General features: G+C 45.5%; 1 protein-coding gene across 31 annotated transcripts in view; it reads right to left on the minus strand.

Annotated features, from left to right (window-relative positions):
- The window catches only part of NCALD (neurocalcin delta), a 295,519-nt gene that overhangs the window by 10,831 nt on the left and 264,299 nt on the right, over nucleotides 1–20,389 (minus strand). For all 31 annotated transcript variants that reach the window (XM_081111169.1, XM_081111165.1, XM_081111156.1 and 28 more), the window contains one exon: nucleotides 6,114–6,516. In XM_081111169.1, the coding sequence (XP_080967295.1) occupies nucleotides 6,114–6,491 (378 nt within the window). In that variant the 5' untranslated portion in view covers nucleotides 6,492–6,516. The remainder of the gene's footprint in view (nucleotides 1–6,113; nucleotides 6,517–20,389) is intronic.

Here is a 20,389-nt window from a genome sequence, read left to right on the forward strand (position 1 = left end):
CCCCAAGGATTATAGCATCTATGATGCCAATTTTAAAAGATTATTGGGAGAAAAAATTCACATGGCACTCAGAAGTGGTTCTAAGAAGGACGTGCAGAACTGCCTGGTCCTTACTTTGGTTCTCTGTGGCACAAATATTCACAAGCTGGTTGTCTGAAATGGACGCAGTTGGGGGTCTTGCGACCAGGTGGGGTTAATCGGTGAGTTTGTTGGTGCTCCTGGAGGGCAAACCTTTGCCTGGCCACCACCATTGCCTCGCTTCCTCCTCATCTGGTTGCTGTAATTATATGCCTTATTCATCACATGAGTGAATCAGAAGAGTAGTTATTTCCCCCCTACGGCTAAAAGAAACAAAAATGAAATCTGTGATGGGCCGCCAGTATACACCCAACCTCTTTCCTACAAAAGGTGTGAAGAGGTAAAGAAAAGGTATTCTGGCGTTCACTCTGTCTTCATCAAAAGTGCCAATTAATCCGGAATTACAACTAGGAGGGAAAGTCTGATTCTGAGGCAACAGTTATTTGAACACCAAGTATTTTTTTAAAGCAACCAACATCTGAATAACAAATATGCTAATTAAAAATTACTCTAACATGGTCTTTAAAGTAAATTCCCTGGGAACTGCTATGGTTAGACTCTATATGATGTCAGACTATATAGTCCCTTCAGAAAGTCTCTGATTTGAACTTGAGAACAAATACAGACAGACCTTCCCCAAACAGTCCCACTGCATGAAGTGCTCCTGTGGGCTCAAGTCCACAGTTCAGATTTGGGGAACTCCTGGCGTCAACCACATTCTCTCCCAGAAAGATGATCTTTTATCTGAGTCCTGTGAACATCAGAGTTGCCACAAACTTTAGCTTCTTCCCAGATAGGCTGGTATTTAGCAGGAAAGACAACAAGTGAAGAAGGCCAGGAACCCAAGAACTTCTGTGAGTCTCACCAATTGGAGCTTTAGTTGGGTTACCTCCTTTTTCGTTGTGAACATACATTTTATGTCTAGGTAAATTTAACTTAAAACTTAGTGGAAAATGCTCTACTGCCTTGATCTATAAATGAGAAATGACCTCCTTTTACTTTATAAGGAACTTCCTGTAGAAGCTCTGGAAACTTCTATAGAATAATAGCAGCCAACATTTATTGAGTAATAATCCATGACAGTGTTCTAGGAGCTATGCTTGTAATAACTAATTATCCCTTACAATGACCTGTGAGTCCGGTGCTATAATTAGTTTCAGTTCACAAATTATGAAAACAATGAACAGGAAGATTAAGTAACTTGCTCAAGAAAGTGAAGGAAAAGGGAGATTGAAAAAGAGAGAGGCATGGTAAGATTAACCAAGATGTCAACTCTCGCATGCCAATTCTCTTGGTTCCCACTTCATCTTCATTTTGGATACACTGATCATTCCTAACCAATGGCAATCCTATCATTATTTCAAGAGTCTCCGTTACTTTCTGAGAACAGAAAGGGGGACAGTTGACCTCCATGTCCTTCCTACATTCTCTCCCCGCAAGTGCTGTGGTCCCATTGATGGGTCCCTAAATTCAGTGTCCCCTCACCTCCAAGATCACAGAGAACATCTAATCCAGTGGTTCTCAACCTGTGGGTCGCGAACCCTTTGGCGGTCGAACGACCCTTTCACAGGGGTCGCCTAAGACCATCCTGCATATCAGATATTTACATGACGATTCATAACAGTAGCAACATTACAGTTATGAAGTAGCAACGAAAATAATGTTATGGTTGGGTCACAACATGAGGAACTGTATTTAAAGGGCCAGCAGGTTGAGAACCACTGATCTAAGCATTCATGGTCCAATGGGCAATGCCACTCATGTGTTCCTCGGCCCTTCCTCAGACACAGCCTGCACTGTGATGGGTGTGCGTACTCAGGCCTGCCTCTGGCTGGGCTGGGGGACAGAGAACTGTGTAGGGCAGAAAGGAGTCTCCATCCTCTTGCAGCAGTGAGCTGACCCCACCGGGAAGGGAGGATCTGCTGTAACATGGGAAAAGGTCAGAGTTGTTATCTGGCTAAAGACTCCTGAGAGGTGATTTTAATGAAATAATAAAATACTGGGAATAAATCGTGTTCCTAAATTTGTCACTTACACAAACAAACACGTGAATGTAAAAATGTCCATTTAAGACTCTAAAAATAAATCTGCATATGGTTTTTCTTATTCATCCAGATGTTCATAAAGCACAAAATTATTTTTTTAAAAAAGCAACATAACTGTGTTTTGGCATATGTGGTAGACTGAGTAATGGTCCCCCAAAATGTGTACATCCTAATCCCTGGAACCTATGAATATTCAGTACTTGCATAGTAAAAGGGATTTTGCAGATGTGATTAAATTAATGATCTTGACATGTAGGGATTATTCCGAATTATCTTACTAGCCACCAGACCACTGACCAGGACAGTCAGGTGAACTGAGTGGAAGAGGGAAACAGAGGAGATACCCACAGAAATGGCAGTGTGAGAAGGACTCAGTCCATCCACTGTTGCTTGCTGTAAGGATGGATGAAAAGGGCCACAAGCCAAGGAATATTCCAGAAACTAGGAAAAGCAAGAAAACAGACTCTCTCCTAAAACCTCCAGAAGGAACACAACCTGTGGACACCTTGAGTTTTAGGCCACTGAAATTGATTTCAGACCTCTGACCTCGAAAACTGTAAGATAATCACTTTGTGTTGTTTTAAGCGACTAAGTTAATGGTAATTTGTTACAGCAGCAAGTGGAAACTAATACAGTGTAGTTCAGTATGGCAGAGTCCACATTAGAGTCCTTCCTACCAATGTTGGGAAGTACAAAGGATTTCAGCTTGCTGACATACAAAATGTTCTGTAGATACCAACGCTAAACTATAGGAAGCAACATCAAGAAAGGAAAACTAGAAAATTTATGGAGTGTGGGATTTCAAAGGGTGAGGGTGGGGTGAGGGGTTGGGAATAAAGTATGAAGTTTGGGAATATCCTAGAGTAAATGCCAATTCAGAATCACTGAAAACTGGGAATTAACAGAAGAATGAGTCAGAATACATGAATAGTGAGTTTGCAAAGTAGCAGAATAGAATAGCACAGCCCTTAATAGGAAAATGGGTCTAAATTTAATTTAATTTTACTGGCAATTTGGAAGTCACATCACAATGCTGCAATATTATCTCTCTACCGTCATGAATATTAATCATCGGGGTGCAGTGCTGCAGGAAACAATTGAGGAAATTTGAGCTTTCCATTTGCAGGCTTCTTAAAGACTCTGGGTATATCTATATGTGTTTACTAAGGAATCTGTGCCCTCCCAGTGGTGACCTGGAGACTTACTGTGGGCCTGTGAGTGCCCTGAGCTGCTTCACAGAGAAGAAGATGCCTTGTCAGGCTGAACGCTCCTTCGACTTATGATCACTTTTTACATTCCGTGTTGGACAGGGAGGAAGTGCTTACTGGCCCCTCCTGCACATTCTCTGCAGAGTTCCCGCTCTCCCTCACAGCTGGATTCCACAGCACAGGGAGAGCCTACATCCCTCCCTATACCTGGTACTGCTGATGCCCAGTGCCAGCCTCTTAGTAGGTGCTTCATCCCAGGTGCGGAATGGACGTGTGAACGCATTGCTTTCTAAAAGCCCGTGTGGCCTGGAGGGTCTTTCTCTTCATCAGTACTGGCCACCAAACCACTGGCCAGGACGGCCAGGAGAAATGGGCGCAAATGCTGAACAGAAGAGGACACATTGGCCGGGCCTTTTTCTCAGGTCCCGATCAGGAAGCAGTTCTCTCAGGAGGAGAATGTCCTTGTCCCGCTCCCTGCAGTGAGGCAGGGAACCCCGGGGGACACAGCTCTCCCAGATAAAAAGGAGAGACAAGATAAAGCTACTAGAATGGCTTGCCTTTTACATTTTAATTTTTGTCCAATTAGCAAAGATTAAGAAAAAATGGGAAAAGTGAAACCATACGGGGCACCCTTCCCTCACTTTGGGAGAACATTTGGAAAAAACAATCTGGCAGAGGGTATCCAAGCCGAAGAGATAAATGCTCATTCCCTTCGGCCCAGTAAGTGCACTGCTGGGAATTTATTCTAAGGGAATAATCCTAAATATAGAAAATGTTTCATGCACAAGAATTATTCGTTACTTTATTTTTAAAAGTTACAACACTACGTGCAATAATGAAAACTGGAAACAACCTAAATATCCAACAATCAGGGAAAATCAAGTATATTATAGTATATGATTCTTATGCGCCTTTAAAATATCTTTATGAAAAGTTTTTATAGCATGAGAAATGTTTGTGTTATTATGTTAAGTGAAAATGGCAAGATACAAAATTTTATGTACATTATGAAATTGATATTTTTAAATGTGTGGAAATAGGAGTAGGAGGATATATTAGAAAATGATTAGCAATAATACTCATATTTTTCTATACTGCCCATATTTTTACAGTAGACATATTTTTTATACATTTATCCTTGGGGCAGGGGGGAAATCCTTTATTTTTGTTTAAGATCCCTGTCTCTGAGGGATCAATTTAACACAATTTATTCAGATAGTTACTGCTCAGGATGAAGGAAGAGCCACTGGTGGCCTAAGCAGAAAGAACCAGTGGCGGATCTTGTAGAGTTTCCTAATACAGGGCCATCACCCGATTTCTGCTCCCACATCCCTGCACTGTGTGCAGTTGTCACTCTACCTGCCGTGTGGGTTCCGTCCCACTGGCCAGGGGCAGACCCCAGGCCTTGGCCACAGGCTCACTAACAAGTCAGTCCTCTGGCTCTGCCCTTCGTTTCTGTGAGCAAGTCTCCTTGGTTCCTGGAAAGCAAGAGCCACACCTCCACCCTCTTCCTCGCCAGCAGCGGGAGCCTTTTTGTCTCCTCCTGTTACATCCACCCCCATTCCTTCCAGAGTCTTTCTGCCACCTCCCCACCCTCCACCCCGTTATCCCAGGGGCTGCAGCTCTACCTCTGAACCCAGATGTCCTGGCACGAGTGCTGGCCTCTGTGACGAGCTCTCCAGGAAGCCAAATGCCCACTCTCTTGGACCTGCTGTCTGCAGCCAGGTGCTTCCCTATTGTGCCCACGTGTCTGCCAAGACAGTGAGCATCCGCCAGCCCGCCCTGGTGCCACCACCCACCTGGCCCTTCTGATTGCCTGCGGCTGGGGCTCTTCTGATCCTCTCCGCGTCCAGGTTGCCTTAGGTTTGTCTCTGGGTCCCACTCACTGCTGATCACATTGACCTTGCCATGACCATAGCTTCTTTGTTCCTTTCCCACCCTTCCCATGAGGAGAATGTGGACGACACCAGGGTCCCTTCTGTTCTGCACAGGAAGTTTACTCTGGGTGAGTGACTTGGGGAAAGAAAATGGAGTGCCTCCTGCTGAAATGATGGAGGCCCCATTCTACGTGTGTATCTCTGACCAGACAGAACCGAGGCTAGAGATCCCTGCTTTTACTCAAGAGTCTAATAAAGATATAAATGACGATGGTGATGATGAGCTTTACCCATGGCTGGTACTGTGCTAAGCAATGAACCTGGAGAGTCACATGTAATCTTAAAATAATCCCACAACATGGGTGGGCTCTGTTGGCAGTTTCATGTTACAGATGAGGCCAACGAAGCTCACGTAGATGAACGAGGTCCAAGTCACAGAGGGAGTGACTGAAAGAGACAAGATTTGAACCCAGGCCACAGTTTGATCATTAAATGACCACTGCAGGAGATATACCCTCAAAGGCAGGTCATTGCAATGAAGGGACAGAGGTGCCATAATGAGCATGGCCAACTGCAGACTGCAAGTCCGTCTGTAGGGTGGCAGTCACCGCAAAGCCCCAGGTGACTTACACCGGCGAGAATGGGAGCCCGGCATTGCCAGACCTCCTGAGTTTTCAAGAGATGCCAACCCATCTGCATTTTTATGTGCAACCTCCCTGTTTAGTAACACGGGCTCAATATTCTCAAAAACACGGGTAGCCAAATATGCACTGAGCCCCACTGTGCACCTTTCAATTCTAACTTGTAGCTCATGTTCTTCTCTTTGAATGAATATATATAATATATAATATATAATATATAATATATAATATATAATATATAATACCTTTTAGTGGGCTACATACCTGCACAATCTCTAGCATTTCTGCCTTGCTGATGTAACCGTTTCCATCCAGGTCATACATACTGAAGGCCCATTTCAGCTTCTGCTCCAGCTTGCCCCTCGATGTCACGCTCAGGGCTATGATGAATTCTCTGAAGTCTATTGTCCCATCCCCATTGGCATCGAAGGTGCGGAAGACGTGCTCTGCAAACTTGGAAGCATCCCCGTACGGGAAAAAGTTCCCGTAGATTTTCTTAAACTCTTCCATCGACAAATGTCCGCTGGGGCAGTCTCTCAAGAAGCCTTTGTACCACTCCTGGATCTCGTGCTCCGTGAAGTCCGTGCTCTCCAGCAAGTCCTGCATGACCTCTGGGCGCAGCTTGCTGTTCTGTTTCCCCATCCTGGCGGCGAGGGTTCAGCTGGAGCTGGAAAAGAACAGACATCAGTTTAGACTTGCTCTTTAGAGGCACATTTTATCATCTGCGAATGTTTCTTTGGGGAAAAGAAAGAAACTCTATTTTCGTCTAATAACATTGTCTAGGTTTTCCAACACCGTAGTCAGCCAAACAAAACAATAGAAAGACAAGCAGGCCAACGATGAGGAGCAAAAATATCACTGATCAGACACTGTTATTTCTTTTATACAGAGCCAACCTGAAAACAAGAGATGCATAATGAAAGGAGAGAGAATGGGTGTGTGTGTGTGTGTGTGTGTGTGTGTGTGTGTGTGTGTGAGAGAGAGAGAGAGAGAGAGAGAGAGAGAGAGAGAGCGAGAGAAAGAGAGAGAGAGAGAGAGAGAGAGAGAGAGAGAGAGAGAGAGAGAGAGACAGACACTGGCTACTTAATTCTGCCTTATCTATTTGGAAGAGGCCATGGATGTTAAAAAAATATAGGTTCTAACACTGAGTCCAAGTATGAGAAGGGAGAATTAAAGGAGAGGAAGAGAGAGAGCAAAAGCGATCATGTAATTGCTAGAGCATTTACAAGTGAAGTGCTGCTTGCATAACTGCTGAATAGTATGAACACAGACATGAGTGAGGGAAACAGAAACCTGCCTAATACCATTAAAGCTACCAAGCTAAGCCAACTCTTTAAGTTCACGAAGTCAAGTCACTGTCAACACAGGGTTTAGATGTAAAAGATCATGCTTCATTGTTTTTTGTTTTTTTATGTCTAATGATTGTGGTTCATGGGATAGGCCAAACTTTCCTTTCTAAAATACATATTACTTCATATTTTCTTAGCCTAACAGCAGCACACCTCCCCAGTAAGATAGCAAAACAACTCGGGAGTGCATAAAGGAGAAGGTCACATCTCCTTTCATTTCATTTCATTCATCACATTTCACATCTAAATACTTAGAGGTAACCACTGCTGGCATTTGGGGGGTGTCCTTCCAGATTTTTTGAATGCATACTTATCTAAATATGCTATTAACAAATGTTTTAATGCATTTACATTTACAAAAACAAGAATATATATATATATATATTACACCTTTTAGTTACATATTTTTAAACTAAAAATAGTATGGTAGGAAGAATAAAGGCAACTTTTATTAGATGGGAAAATACCAGTAATTACTGTCTTTCCAATTCACATACTAGTAGCCATTCAATGTTTATTGAGCGCAATATACCAGATATGTTTCTGGCACTGTAGATGCAAAGAAAAGTAAGACATGTCCCCTCCTCTGTAAAGGACACCCAGTTGTGTACTAGGTGTACCGGTTAATAATGCAGATATTTTTCAATAGATGGAGTTACACATATATTGATATATATGTGATTTGATATGTATGCTATTTTGTTGTATTGACAACAAGCTTCAAAAACTTCATATGTCAAATTTACTGAAGGTGTTAACATCATAGATATTTTTACGCTTAAAAATGTCAAATTTTGTGCCAAAAAAAGAGCATTTGCGGGAAGTTTTAATTCATTACTTTATTTGGAAGAAAAGTGCTGCTGAAAGTTATCATATGCTTCGGGAAGCTTATGGTGAACATGCTCCATCTCAAGATACTTGTGAACGCTGGTTTCAATGCTTTAAAAGTGATGATTTCGATGCGAAAGACAAAGAACATCCAGGTCAACCGAAAAAGTTTGAAGACCAACAATTACAAGCATTATTGGATGAAGATGTGTGTCAAACTCAAAAACAACTTGCAGAAAGATTAAACATTGCTCAGCAAACACTTTAAGATAATTTACAAGCAATGGGAAAGATTTAAAAGGAGGGAAAATGGGTGCCACATCAACTGAATGAAAGACAAATAGAAAACCGAAAAGTCATCAGTAAAAATGTTGCTTCAGCATGAAAGAAAGTCCTTTATGCATGGAATTGTGACTGGCGATGAAAAGTGGATTTATTGTGAGAATCCCAAACGCACAAAATCATGGGTTGATCCAGGTCAACCATCAACATCAACTGCAAGGCCAAATCACTTCGGAAAGAAGACAATGCTTTGTGTTTGGTGGGATCAGGAAGGTGTGGTATATTCTGAGCTTCTAAAACCAGGTGAAACCATTAATACTGATCACTACAGACAACAAATAATAAATTTGAATGCTTTGATCCTAAAACCACCAGAATGGGCCAGAAGACATGACAAAGTAATTTGCTTCATGATGACGCACCATCACACACTTCAAAACCAGTTAAAGAAATGTTAAAAGATCTTGCCTGAGAGGTATTAACCCACCAGCCATATTCACCAGACCTTGCTCCTTCAGATTACCACGTAATTCCGATCGATGGCACACGCATTTTCTGTGCAGCACTTCAAAATGTACAAAGAGGTGGAAAATTGGGTCTCTGAATGGTCTGCCTCAAAACAAGAAAAGTTCTATTGGGATGGTATTCACAAATTACCTGAAAGATGGGGGAAATGTGTAGCTAGCGATGGACATTACTTTGAATAAAGCACTTTTGATGTTTCTCTTGAAATTATCGTGTTATCTTTGATTACAAAATCCGCATCTTTAACCGGTTGACAGCCAATCCGCACTGGTTAATAATGAGGATTTTGTAATCAAAGAAAACTGTCTCCCCCCCCCCCCCCCAGTGGCCTGGTCGCCCCCAACTCCCCCCCCCCCCACTGCCAGCCTGGTCACTCACAACTTCCCCCCTGCTGGCCTGGTCACCCCCAACTACCACCCACCCCCCGCCAGCCTGGTCACCCCTCACTGCCTCCCCTGTTAGCCTGGTCGCCCCACACAGCCTGCTGTTTGGTCATCCCTCACTAACCCCCCAGCCGGCCTCATCGCCCCATGCAGCCTGCTGTTCAGTCATTTGGTCATCCCTCACTACCCCCCTGCCAGTCTGGTTGCCCCACGCAGCCTGCTGTTAGGTCGTTATTGTGAGGGCATCCTGACCAATTTGCATATTACCCTTTTATTAGTATAGGTTGTTGTCTAACCACTATCTTGTATACCTGAAACCAATACAAAATAATATTAAAAGTAAACCATAATGGAAAAATTAAAATTAAAAAAAAAACACACTAAAAAATACAAAAAGCTATCTGGTAGTTAAGACTTGGTCTTGGGATCTCTTCTCCCGCCCCAGGTTTATTGAGACATAATTGTGTAAGTTTCAGGTATCTATATATACAAAACCCTAATATGCAAATAGACCAAATAGCGGAACAACCAAACAACCGGTTGCTATGACATGTGCTGACCACCAGGGGGTGCACGCAGAATATGGCTGTGTCAGCAGCAGGCAGCAGAGCGTGGAACATGGCAGGCATCAGCTGCAGTGGGATGGTGGAGCAAGTGAGTGGGGACACCAGACCAAGGTGGGGCACGGGTAGCTGTCATCAGGGTGAACCTCTGGTGGTTACTGAAAATTCTTTGCTCCCATGCGCCATGGTCCCACCGAGCACTTGCACCTGCTGTCGGCGCCTGCACCTGCTGCCAGTGCTGGCCCCACTCGGACCCGCTGCCGGTGCCTGACGCGGGCCCTGATTGCTCAACACTGTCAGCAGGTGCAAGCAGCGACTGCCGGCCCCCATCGGCCCTCAGAGCTTCTCCACCTCCCCCTGCTCCTGACTGGGGCTGGCAGCCACCTCTCGCACCTGCTGCCAGAGACGGCCCTGCTCACACCTGCTGCCGATGCCAGAACCATGGCTCACACCCACTGCCGGCACCTGGCGCTGTTCCCGATCACTTGGCACCATCAGTGGGTGCAAGCAGCGGCTGCCGGCCTTGATCGCCCTGAGGGCTTCTCCACCTCCCCCTGTTCCTGAGGGGCGATTGGGACAGCAGCTGCCACTCACACCTGCTTACAGCACTGGCCCCGCTCACACCCACTGCTGGTGCTGGCCTTACTCGCTCTGCACTGTCAGCAGGTGTGAACAGGGCTGGTGCAGTCAGCGTGTGGGAGTGGCAGCAGCAGGAGCGGGGCTGCCGGAAGACAAGGGACCGGGGGCCACGGTAGGAGGGGCCAGGCGGGGGCGAGGAGGATGGGCCGAGACCCATTCCTGTGCCCACTGCAGCCTCGTAGCCCACAGTTTCTTTCAAGATGCACGAATTTGTACACTGGGCCCTAGTATATAATAATAAAAGTGTAACATGCCAATTAGACTGGACGTCCTTCCGGACCACCTTCCGGACAAAGCCAGGGTTGCGAGGGAAGCCTGGGTCCTGGGTGCCTGCCGGCAGCTTGAGGGAAGCCCGGTTCCTGGGTGCTAGAGGGAAGCCCAGGTCCCAGGTGCCAGAGGGAAGCCAGTGCTGGCAGCCGGGGGAAGGAAGGCCTACTCTTGCACGAATTTCATGCAGCGGGCCTCTAGTACAACATAATAACCCAATAATATGTATATACTCTGAAACGATCATCACAATAGGTTTGGTTAATGCCAACCACCACACATAGTTACAATTTTTTTCTTGTGATAGAAACTTTTAAGATCTACCCTCTTAGCAACTTTCAAGTATACAAGGCGGTATTGTTAACTAGTCACCATGCATTATATCCCAGAACTTACAACTGGAAGTTTGCACCCTTTGACCACCTTCACCCACTGCCCCCACCTCCCACCCTTGAGGTCTCTTATATTGAATTGTCTGTGTACCTGACTGTTGCTCCCTCTAAAATAAATTCCTGGAGGGCAGCGTTTGCATCTCACACTGCTCAGACTTCTTTCATAACAGCCACAGTTCAGGACGTGACGAGCAACCCTTAGTAATTGTCCTGGTGACTTTGGTTTTCCGAGGTCTGTACTGGAGGCAGACCTAGCCCCTCTCCGGCTCCCAGGCCGGCTTCTCGGAGGGGCAGGGAGAACAGAGCAGGCAAGCATCTTATTATGCAAGAGTTGAATTTTATTATGCATAAAACTCAACTCCAACTCCACTGGAGCACAAACAGAATTCATAAATTGAAGCTTCCAATCACTTTCACTCCCCTCTCATGTTCTTTTTTTTCTTCTTCTTCTTTTTCCTGAAGGAATACAAGCAAAGATAGAGAGGCTGGTTTTTATTAGAATTGTCAAACTGTCATTTAGTTGCTAAGTTGGCAATTTGCCCGAGGCAAGAATTCAGAAACATGAGGTAATACATAATACATGGGTTTACAGAGCTCTGAAACATTTGCTGGAATTTACAAGCAATTCTGAGTTTTCCTTTTGGGGAGTTCTTCGGAATATAGCTCTTTGGTGTGGTGTTCCATCAAATCACCATTATTAAGCTTTTTATGACACTGTGGTTCTGTGCACATCACCGTGTGCCTGGCCTCGGGGGGGGGGGGGAGACAGGGAGTGCCGTTCCAATATTTAAATCCACTCTCTTAAGAAATGATCTACTTCCCCAAATATATAAAACAAAACCAAACACAAGTTCCTTTCCCAATGTTTAAAAAAAGCTCTTCTCATTTATTAGCTGTTTTGCACCAGAAACAAATGGCCTCAACATCTGGGCTACGTCTCCCACTGAGACTGATGTGTGTGCAGCTATTTTTCGGTAAACAGTAATTAAACCACATTTACAAGTTCATTAGCACAGACAGGCCATCGCAGAAACAAGGGAGAAGAGTGTGCGGGGAGTTCTTTGGGGAGTGGGTGTTTACGATTTAGTCCAGAAGGTGTCTCAGTAGATAACTACAAATGCTTTGCGACCCACGATGTCTGAACTTGCGAAAACCATCTGGACTTGGTTAGTCTGAAGGACAAAAACCTCAGGGGACATGTGATAGAGCTGCCTTCTCAGGGGAGGAGAGGAAAGAGGGAGGCATGCCTGACAATACTTTTTTTCTTTTGAAAGACGGGAATTTCTGCCTGTTAGAGTTGAAGAGGGGGGGAAATCACGTCAGGGAAACGCCACATTAATTAGCAGTCAAGGGAAAAATAGTCTGCAGACAAAAGTTGCACCTCAGGTGAAACCTTTTTCATTACTCCACACAGTCATCAGAATACTTATTTTGTGCCAACAGAACATAATGGGGGGAATCTCAGGCCATTGAATAAAAATGCGTGGGTCCAAAGCCTGGCTCCGTTGTTGCCTAGACTGTTGGGTAATTCACTGAACTTCTTGGTCACCTCAGTTTTCTCATCTTTACAATGGATCCAGTAGTATGACTTCGTATCTCACTGATGTGATGTGAGAATTAAATGAGACAGTCATATATGCAAAGCTCCAGCATTCAGCCAGGCCACACACCATGCAAAATGAAAACCGCGTCTTATCCTTGACGGCCCTTCATGTAGGATTCTATTGAACCTTTCCAGCAATCCTGAGTGGGAGGCAGGAAGGCTTTCCATATTTTATAAGCAAAGAAATGAAAACTCAGAGAGGTTAAGTGACTTGTCCCAAGTCACACAGCTTGTGAATGAGAGAGCCAAATGGTAAGTTCGAGTTGTACGTGGCTGTCCACTGGTTTTTTCCTACTATGCCAGACTAGCTCCAGGAACAAAGGACACAGAAATTAAGACAACAGTCCCCTAAAAAAGTCAGAAAGAAGCAGTGAGGAGAGAGGAGACAGCTTCCTACTGGCACTCATTTATTCCACACATATGTGCTGAGTGTCTGCTGGGAGCGAGACACAGGTCTAGGCATTGGGGGCTCAGCAGGAAGCCAACAGGCCAAAACCCTGTTCTCATGGAGTTAGTGCAGGAGACATACAATAAATTGGATAAATAAGTGGAATGCTAGATGGAGGTGTGCCACGGAGAAAAGTGAAGAAGGAAGGGGGTCAGGGAATACCAAGGTGGGTGGATGGTTGTTTATCCTAACTAATAATAGACAAACATGGTAATTGACCGTACCTTTGCTACGCCTCCCATCAGCTAATCAGCGCAATATGCAAATTAACCACCAACAAAGATGATGGCTAATTTGCATACTGCAGGCAGGGTGGGACAACGCCATCCCGCCGCCATCTGGGCCTGCTATTTGCCATCTGGGGCGGTGGGGCGGGACAGCGCCATCCTGCATGCCCTGCCGCCATCCTGGCCTGCTATCTGCGACCTGGGGTGGTGGGCATACTGTGTGCGACCCGACCCGGGGTGGCTGGGTGGGGCAGCAGCGATCTGCCGGCCTGCCCGGGTGCCCCGTGTGCGACCCGGCCCAGGGCGGCTGGGCAGGGAAGCAAAGGCTTGAAGGCGGCTCTGGCTGGAGCGAAGGCCTGGGTCCCAGGTGCCGGAGGAAAACCGGTGCCGGCAGCCAGGGGAAGGGAAAGCCTATTGCACAAATCTTTTCGTGCAACAGGCCTCTAATTACATAATAAAAGGGCAATATGCAAATTGACCCTAAGGTGGAACGACCAGAACGACCGCTCGACCAGTCACTATGAAGCACGCTGACCACCTCTTGGTTCTTTCCCCGGCCAGCAGGCTCCCATCGCCCGATGGCAAATGGGAAGCTGGGGGTGGATGGTGAGGGACCCAAGTGGTGCCAGGCCAAGGCCCTCGCCCCGCCGGTCACCCCACACCTGAGCGGGGAGAATGGCCGACCTCTTGGTCCCTCCCCCGGGTCAGTGGGCTCTGATCGCCTGATGCGAATGGGGAGCTGGGGGTAGGTGGCGGCAGGGGGCGGGGCTGGCTGCCGGCAGCCGGGGAAGATGGCTCTGATCGCAGGCCAGACCTAGGGACCGTACCCGTGCACAAATTTCATGCATTGGGCCTCTAGTTTTAAATAAGAAGCCAGGGAAGGCCCCACTAAGAAAGTGATATTTGAAAAAGACCAGAGGAAGTGAAGGTGGTAGCCATGGAGATACCAGGGAAAAACTATTCCAGGCAGAGAAAACAGCAAACGAGAAGGGTCTACAAGAGGAACATGCTTAGCATGCTCCAGGATATGGGGGAGGGGAGGGCAGGAGAAAGTGAAGGAGGTGAGATCAGAATCGTGACAAGAGCCAGATGACATGAGACCTGGAGTGACCGGAAGGACTTGGGCTTCCACTCTGAGTGAGACGGAGTCCCTGCACGACTCTAGCAGAGAGGTGATAGGAGTGATTTATATTCTACCAGGTGCTGAGAGTAAGCTAAGGAAGGGTGAGGGCAGAGGTGGGGAGACCAGCTTGGCGGCCACTGCAGCGATCCAGGCAAGAGATGAGGGTCGCTGGAGCCGGTGGTAGTGGCAGAGGAGGTGACAATTGGACAAATCTTTTAGGAGTTAACAGAATTGGATAATGTAGGGTGCGAAAAAAGGGAGCAGTCCAGCTTAACTCCAAGGTGTTGCCCTAAGCGAGTATCAGGGTGAAGTTGAAACTTGCTGAAATGGGCAAAGGGCAGGAGAAGCGGGGCATATGGGTGAGGCAGGGCATGGGTATCTGTGCTCAGTTGTGCACATGTTAATTCTGAGATGCCTAGTGTACATCCCATATAATGCATGTCAGTGATGGTGAACCTATGACACACGTGTCAGAGGTGACAGGCGAACTCATTTTTTTGGTTGATTTTTCTTTGTTAAATGGCATTTAAATATATAAAATAAATATCAAAAATATAAGTCTTTGTTTTACTATGATTGTAAATATCAAAAATTTCTATATGTGACACGGCACCAGAGTTAAGTTAGGGATTTTCAAAATGCTGACACGCCGAGCTCAAAAGGTTCGCCATCATTGGTGTATGTAGTATATATAACATATATCTGTTAATTTTTGCTGAATCTGTGCTACCTTTAAGTGCAATGCACATCGATTCTGTTGCCATCCGCATTCTGTTATTCAGTAACTCACTCTGACAAGGGTAATGTGGAACTGCCCAGCCTATTTTGGGTCACATCCAGTCTCCCAAACAATAAATGTGGGGTTAATATTGACCACAGATGAAAAAGGAAAATATACAAAAAGAGAAGACATCCAACCACCAACAGAGAACCATGACCAGGAATCTAAAATATGAAGTTAACTTTCTATTTAAGAAGAAGAAGAAGAAGAAAAAGCACAGCTCCTAAAAGTGATGCCACAGGGAAAGGAAATGGCGACTGGCGGGCAGCCTGAGGAATGCGTGTGCGCCCTTCATTATTGTTCTTCTTGTCTCTGTGGAGAGAAAGATCGCAGCATTTCATTCCTGCAGTTCCTCATCAGGTTCGGAAAACTCTGGGAGTTAACTCCTAAGGGCCCAGCGTTAGGTTCTCCAGGGAAAAGTCCACAGCTCATCCTGGACACCCTGGTTAGGAAAAATCTCAGTGCCATCTGCTCTGAGGTCTCCTAAAATGGAATTTACAAGATGCGAGCAGCTAAAGTCAAGCTCAGCTACAACAAAGAACACAGAACCCACAGTGGTTTAAGGAAGAGATCAGGACAATCTTTAATAATAAAAGTGTAGTATGCGAATTAGACCGGACAGCCGAATGACCTTCTGGACGTCCTTCCGGATGACATTCTGAACGAAGCCAGGGCTGCGAGGGCCGAGCCCCTTGCACAAATTTTGTGCATTGGGCCTCTAGTTAAAAATGTTTGCCTGTTTGGGGCATGTAACCTTGTCCTCTAATTTTTAACCAATGGAATGTCTAAATTATGAAAACATACCTAGAAAAAAGTTCCTAAAATGTAGGGAAGAAATGATGAGTTATAGATGGATGGGAGCAAGCATTCATTTATAATGACTTGAACCTCAGGTCCTTTAACCATCTGAATTTATTTTACAGGTGGCTAAAATCTGGCAACTTTATTTCTAGGTCATTTATCTTTGATTCTCACTGGGGGGGAGTGGGGGGGGGGAGACTAAACAAAAGTCTGAAGATCACACTGCTTCAGAAATTTCTCTTCAATGGAACTTGCCCCTCAGTGGAAGTTTGAAAGGAGGCCATATATATGAACTGACATATTTATATATAATGGGCAAATTAAGACATAAAACACAGCAGTGCCCGAAGGGAAAAATTAAAATATTAAAGAGGGACAAGTTTATATATAACAATCCCTAGCTGAATTTTATCTTGACCAAAGCCTCTGGTAAGAACAAATGTTATAAGGAAACCAGACCTATATTTCCCACAACCTCAACTGGATCACAAAGTGGCTTTGCTGGGACTGCCAGAGGTTTGTCACGAAGCCACTGCTTGCAGGTAGGCCTTCTTCCCAGTGAGAATGGGGACCGGCACCTCCAGAGCGAGTGGCACACCTGTGACGCTGGGTCACACACCTGGCAGAGAGGTGACAGAGTTTGAGATGAGAACTGAACTGGTACAAAATACATAGTGAGCAGGAGGCTCAGGGGAAACAAGTCCTTCCGCCTCCCCCGTGCTGAGATAAAGCCCAGGAAACCCACCTGCTCTTCTCAGCTGAGCAGGGCTCACCTGGGGCCTTGTCTACAGAACCTGCATTTCAGTGTGCAAGGGGCCTGGTGTTGGTCTGCTTTCCAATGTTTTATTTTTCATTAAAAATAAAGTGCAACCACATAACTGCCCACAGAACATATATTTCTGTTAAGAATCTGAATAGAATATTATCTAACAACCACCCTTTGCCTCTCCCCTCAAAATGGAAATATCATTTTTGGTTTTGTTGATTACCAAAGCATTGCATCATTATTGTAAAAAGTGTAAGTAACAAGAGGATATGGAAATTAGAACATGAACACTCTTGCTCTGATCCAACAGCGCTCCACAGAAGATAAGCACTACTAATAGTTTTCTTTGTCTACATCTTCTTAGACATCTAAATGCAGAGATATGAAATTTGTTCACTCTGACCATCAATGGGACCATACTACACTATTCTGTAATCTTCATTTCACTTGAAAGTATACTGTGGGTGTTCTACCTATGGATGTGTCTCATCATTTTAAATTGCAGGATTTTCATTGATTCAACAAACAGTATTGAGCACGGACGTAGTGCCAAGCATTGCATTGGGTAGGTAACTGGTAACATGAGGCTTACAGCCCTTTCATATTCCATTGCTTGAAATGTACTTAATGACTCTCCCTTGTTGGACACCAGGTTGCTTCCACTTTTCTTTTGTTTCCTTGGCATTCAGTTCAATCCTGGCTCCCAGATTCTTTGGGGAGTATTTATAGCAAAGAGATTATTGTTATGGTCTCCAGACCCTCCCTTATAAATTCTCCAAAAAGCCATTTTCCTCTTGCACCTTTACATCCTAACCATGCATTTTTTAAGAGTTTGCACACCAGCTAAGATTAGTATTGAACTGGAATTGAAATTGGATTTGGAATTCCACCCCATCCCTTCTGGCCTGCCTGTGTCACAGGCATACACACCTGCAAGCTTGCCATTTGCTCCCTCTAGCACCTAGGAGGGCGCACCCACCTTGCTCTTTTACGAGTGCAACTATTGTCAGCACATAAATGTCCCCCTATCCCTTCTCAGCCTCCACTCCTCCTGAACTTTCATGCCCACACCTTTCGCTGCTACTTCAAGTCTAGCTGATGGCTGACTCCTCCACCAAATCCTTCCACAGTGCCAGCAACTGGAGGTGAATTGATATCAGTCGCATGCTCACACTATCCCTAAGTGAGCACACAGGGCCATACCAAATGGCCACCTTCCGGATCTGCAGAAACAACAAAGCTGTCACAAAGGAAGAAATCATTGGAGGTCTCAAGTCAGGGCTCCAGATGAGGAGCACGTGTCCCTTCGCTATCAGACCTCCTGGCCATCAGACCACTGCATACCCGCTTGTCTGGGCGTCGGGGACAGATGCCAGGTCGGTGCTGGCTGCAGGGAGGGAAAGACTGGGGGGTACTGGGGCCCGCCACAATCCTCCAGGGCAGCCACAGGCTGAGACCCTACCTAAGTTGGCTGACTCCTGTGAAAATCCAATTGCAATATGTGTCTGTTTAGCTAAAGGTACTAAATATTCTCTTATTGAAAAGACAGGAATTATCACTTTGGGTTACGATAAAACCCTAAAGCAGAACAGTGAGCTGTCACAGACTGAGAAGGACAAATAGATCAGCTGTGGGCATCCAGGCCTCCTCACTGAACTAGCAGCCAGAGGTACATGAGCAGCTCAAGTCCCCATTTTTAGACATCCTCTAGGGGCCACAAATGCATTCAGTTAATTGATCCAAGCCCCTCCATACAGTCTAAGAATAGTTCATCATTTTTTTATTTACTCAGCAAACATGTGTTTAACATCTACTGTTTCCTGGCTTGGAATGACTATGCTTATAAAAATAGTCTCCTACACAGGATAGGGGGAGAAGGGAATCTGGCTCTGGTGGCAGCTCAGAGCATTTTCAATAACATTTTATTCTCATAATTTCACTGTACAGTTGGAAGAGGGATATTACATCTTTGCTTTATTCCAAGGATGAGGCGCTTAGAGAAGCTGACGGCCATGACAAAGCCACGTCACTTGTGGTCCCAGGGGAGCAGGATCGGAACACCCTCCCCACTCCCACACCCTCCTTATCTTGGGCTCAGTCACGTTGGGAGTTGGAATGGCTGCTTCTGTGGGACTGTATTGAGCGATCACTCCCTATCCTGGCCAATGTGGCTGAAATATTCGTGTTGGTTCATCAGCTGTGTGTACAGTGAGAAGTCCACTAACTGGCTAACAAGAAGAGACTATCAAGTTATTTCTTTTAACCTCTTGCACCTTTTGTGTCCTCCAGGGAAAGACTGTGGAAAGAGAATTGGTCTTGGTAGCAGAAGAACTAAGTTGAAGTTCTTATTATATACTGTTTATGTGACCTTGGGAATGTCATTTGACTTCTCCCTCTGTCTCATTCTTCTACAGTAACATCGGCATAATAATACCTCTCTCATAGGGCTGTTGGAAGGACTAAGTGAGAAAAAGGGATCCCAATGAATGGGAGGAGTTCAATATTGTGTCTGGCATCTAGCAGGTGGTCAATAAATATCGACTGTTAATCTGAACAAGATAGGGTTTAGTTTAGTGGGTTGTTTACAAGATGAGCCTTGGTGATTTAAGAGAACTCTCCCCCTTGCTTTAATGGAGAATTAGAAAGAACAAGAGCAAGAAAGTGACAGAGAAAGGAAGGAAAGAAGGAAGGAAGGGAGGAAGGAAGGAAGGAAGGAAGGAAGGAAGGAAGGGAGGGAGGGAGGGAGGGAGGGAGGGAGGGAGGGAGGGAGGGAGGAAGGAAGGAAGGAAGGAAGGGAGGGAGGGAGGGAGGGAGGGAGGGAGGGAGGGAGGGAGGGAGGGACTGTTAGCTTCCAGCCTGACTGCCTCCTTGGGGTCACCTGCAAGATGCTAAAGCATTTGTGTGTTTGCACCCAGAAAGGACTCCTGCCAGACCCTGGCTGAGTTTTCCCTGCACAGAAGTCATTATTCTAGCCTGAAATTAAGCAAATTCGTTCTGTTAGAGAAGCAGCTGATGGAGAGTAGGATATTGTGTTTTTTCTCTGGTCTTCTCTCCTGAGGCTGGGTTGGGGGGTGGGGTGGGGCTACATGGGACTGGGCAGAATCAGAACCGTCTCAAAGAAACCCCATGACCCATGAGCCATCCAGCCCCAAAAAGGAGGGCTTGTAACCCATTCCCAGGGTCTGGCAGGACAAGAATGGTATGTTAGGAACAAACTGGATGCCATCAACAGATGTGGGATATAAATAATTAACTGAACCCCTCCTTACTTGGGGGAAAAATGGTTCTTAGTTGTTTTATTGTTTGTTTGTTTGTTGTTAACCAGCTTTTCATAAGAAGGTCAGAGGTGAAAAAAGGAATGAACTTTATGAAAAAGAAAAACAAAATTCTACTTATTAGTGGGGAAAAAAAGACAAAAATAACCATAGGAGAATCCTTGTCTCTCAACTTTATTTCTAACTAGAGGCCCGGTGCACGAAATTCATGCACAGGGGTCCCCTCAACTCAGCCTGCACCCTCTCCAATCTGGGACCCCTTGGGGGATGTCCAGTTGCCGGTTTAGG

The sequence above is a fragment of the Myotis nattereri genome (assembly GCF_964212035.1).
Source record: "Myotis nattereri genome assembly, chromosome: 17".
Taxonomy (NCBI): domain Eukaryota; kingdom Metazoa; phylum Chordata; class Mammalia; order Chiroptera; family Vespertilionidae; genus Myotis; species Myotis nattereri.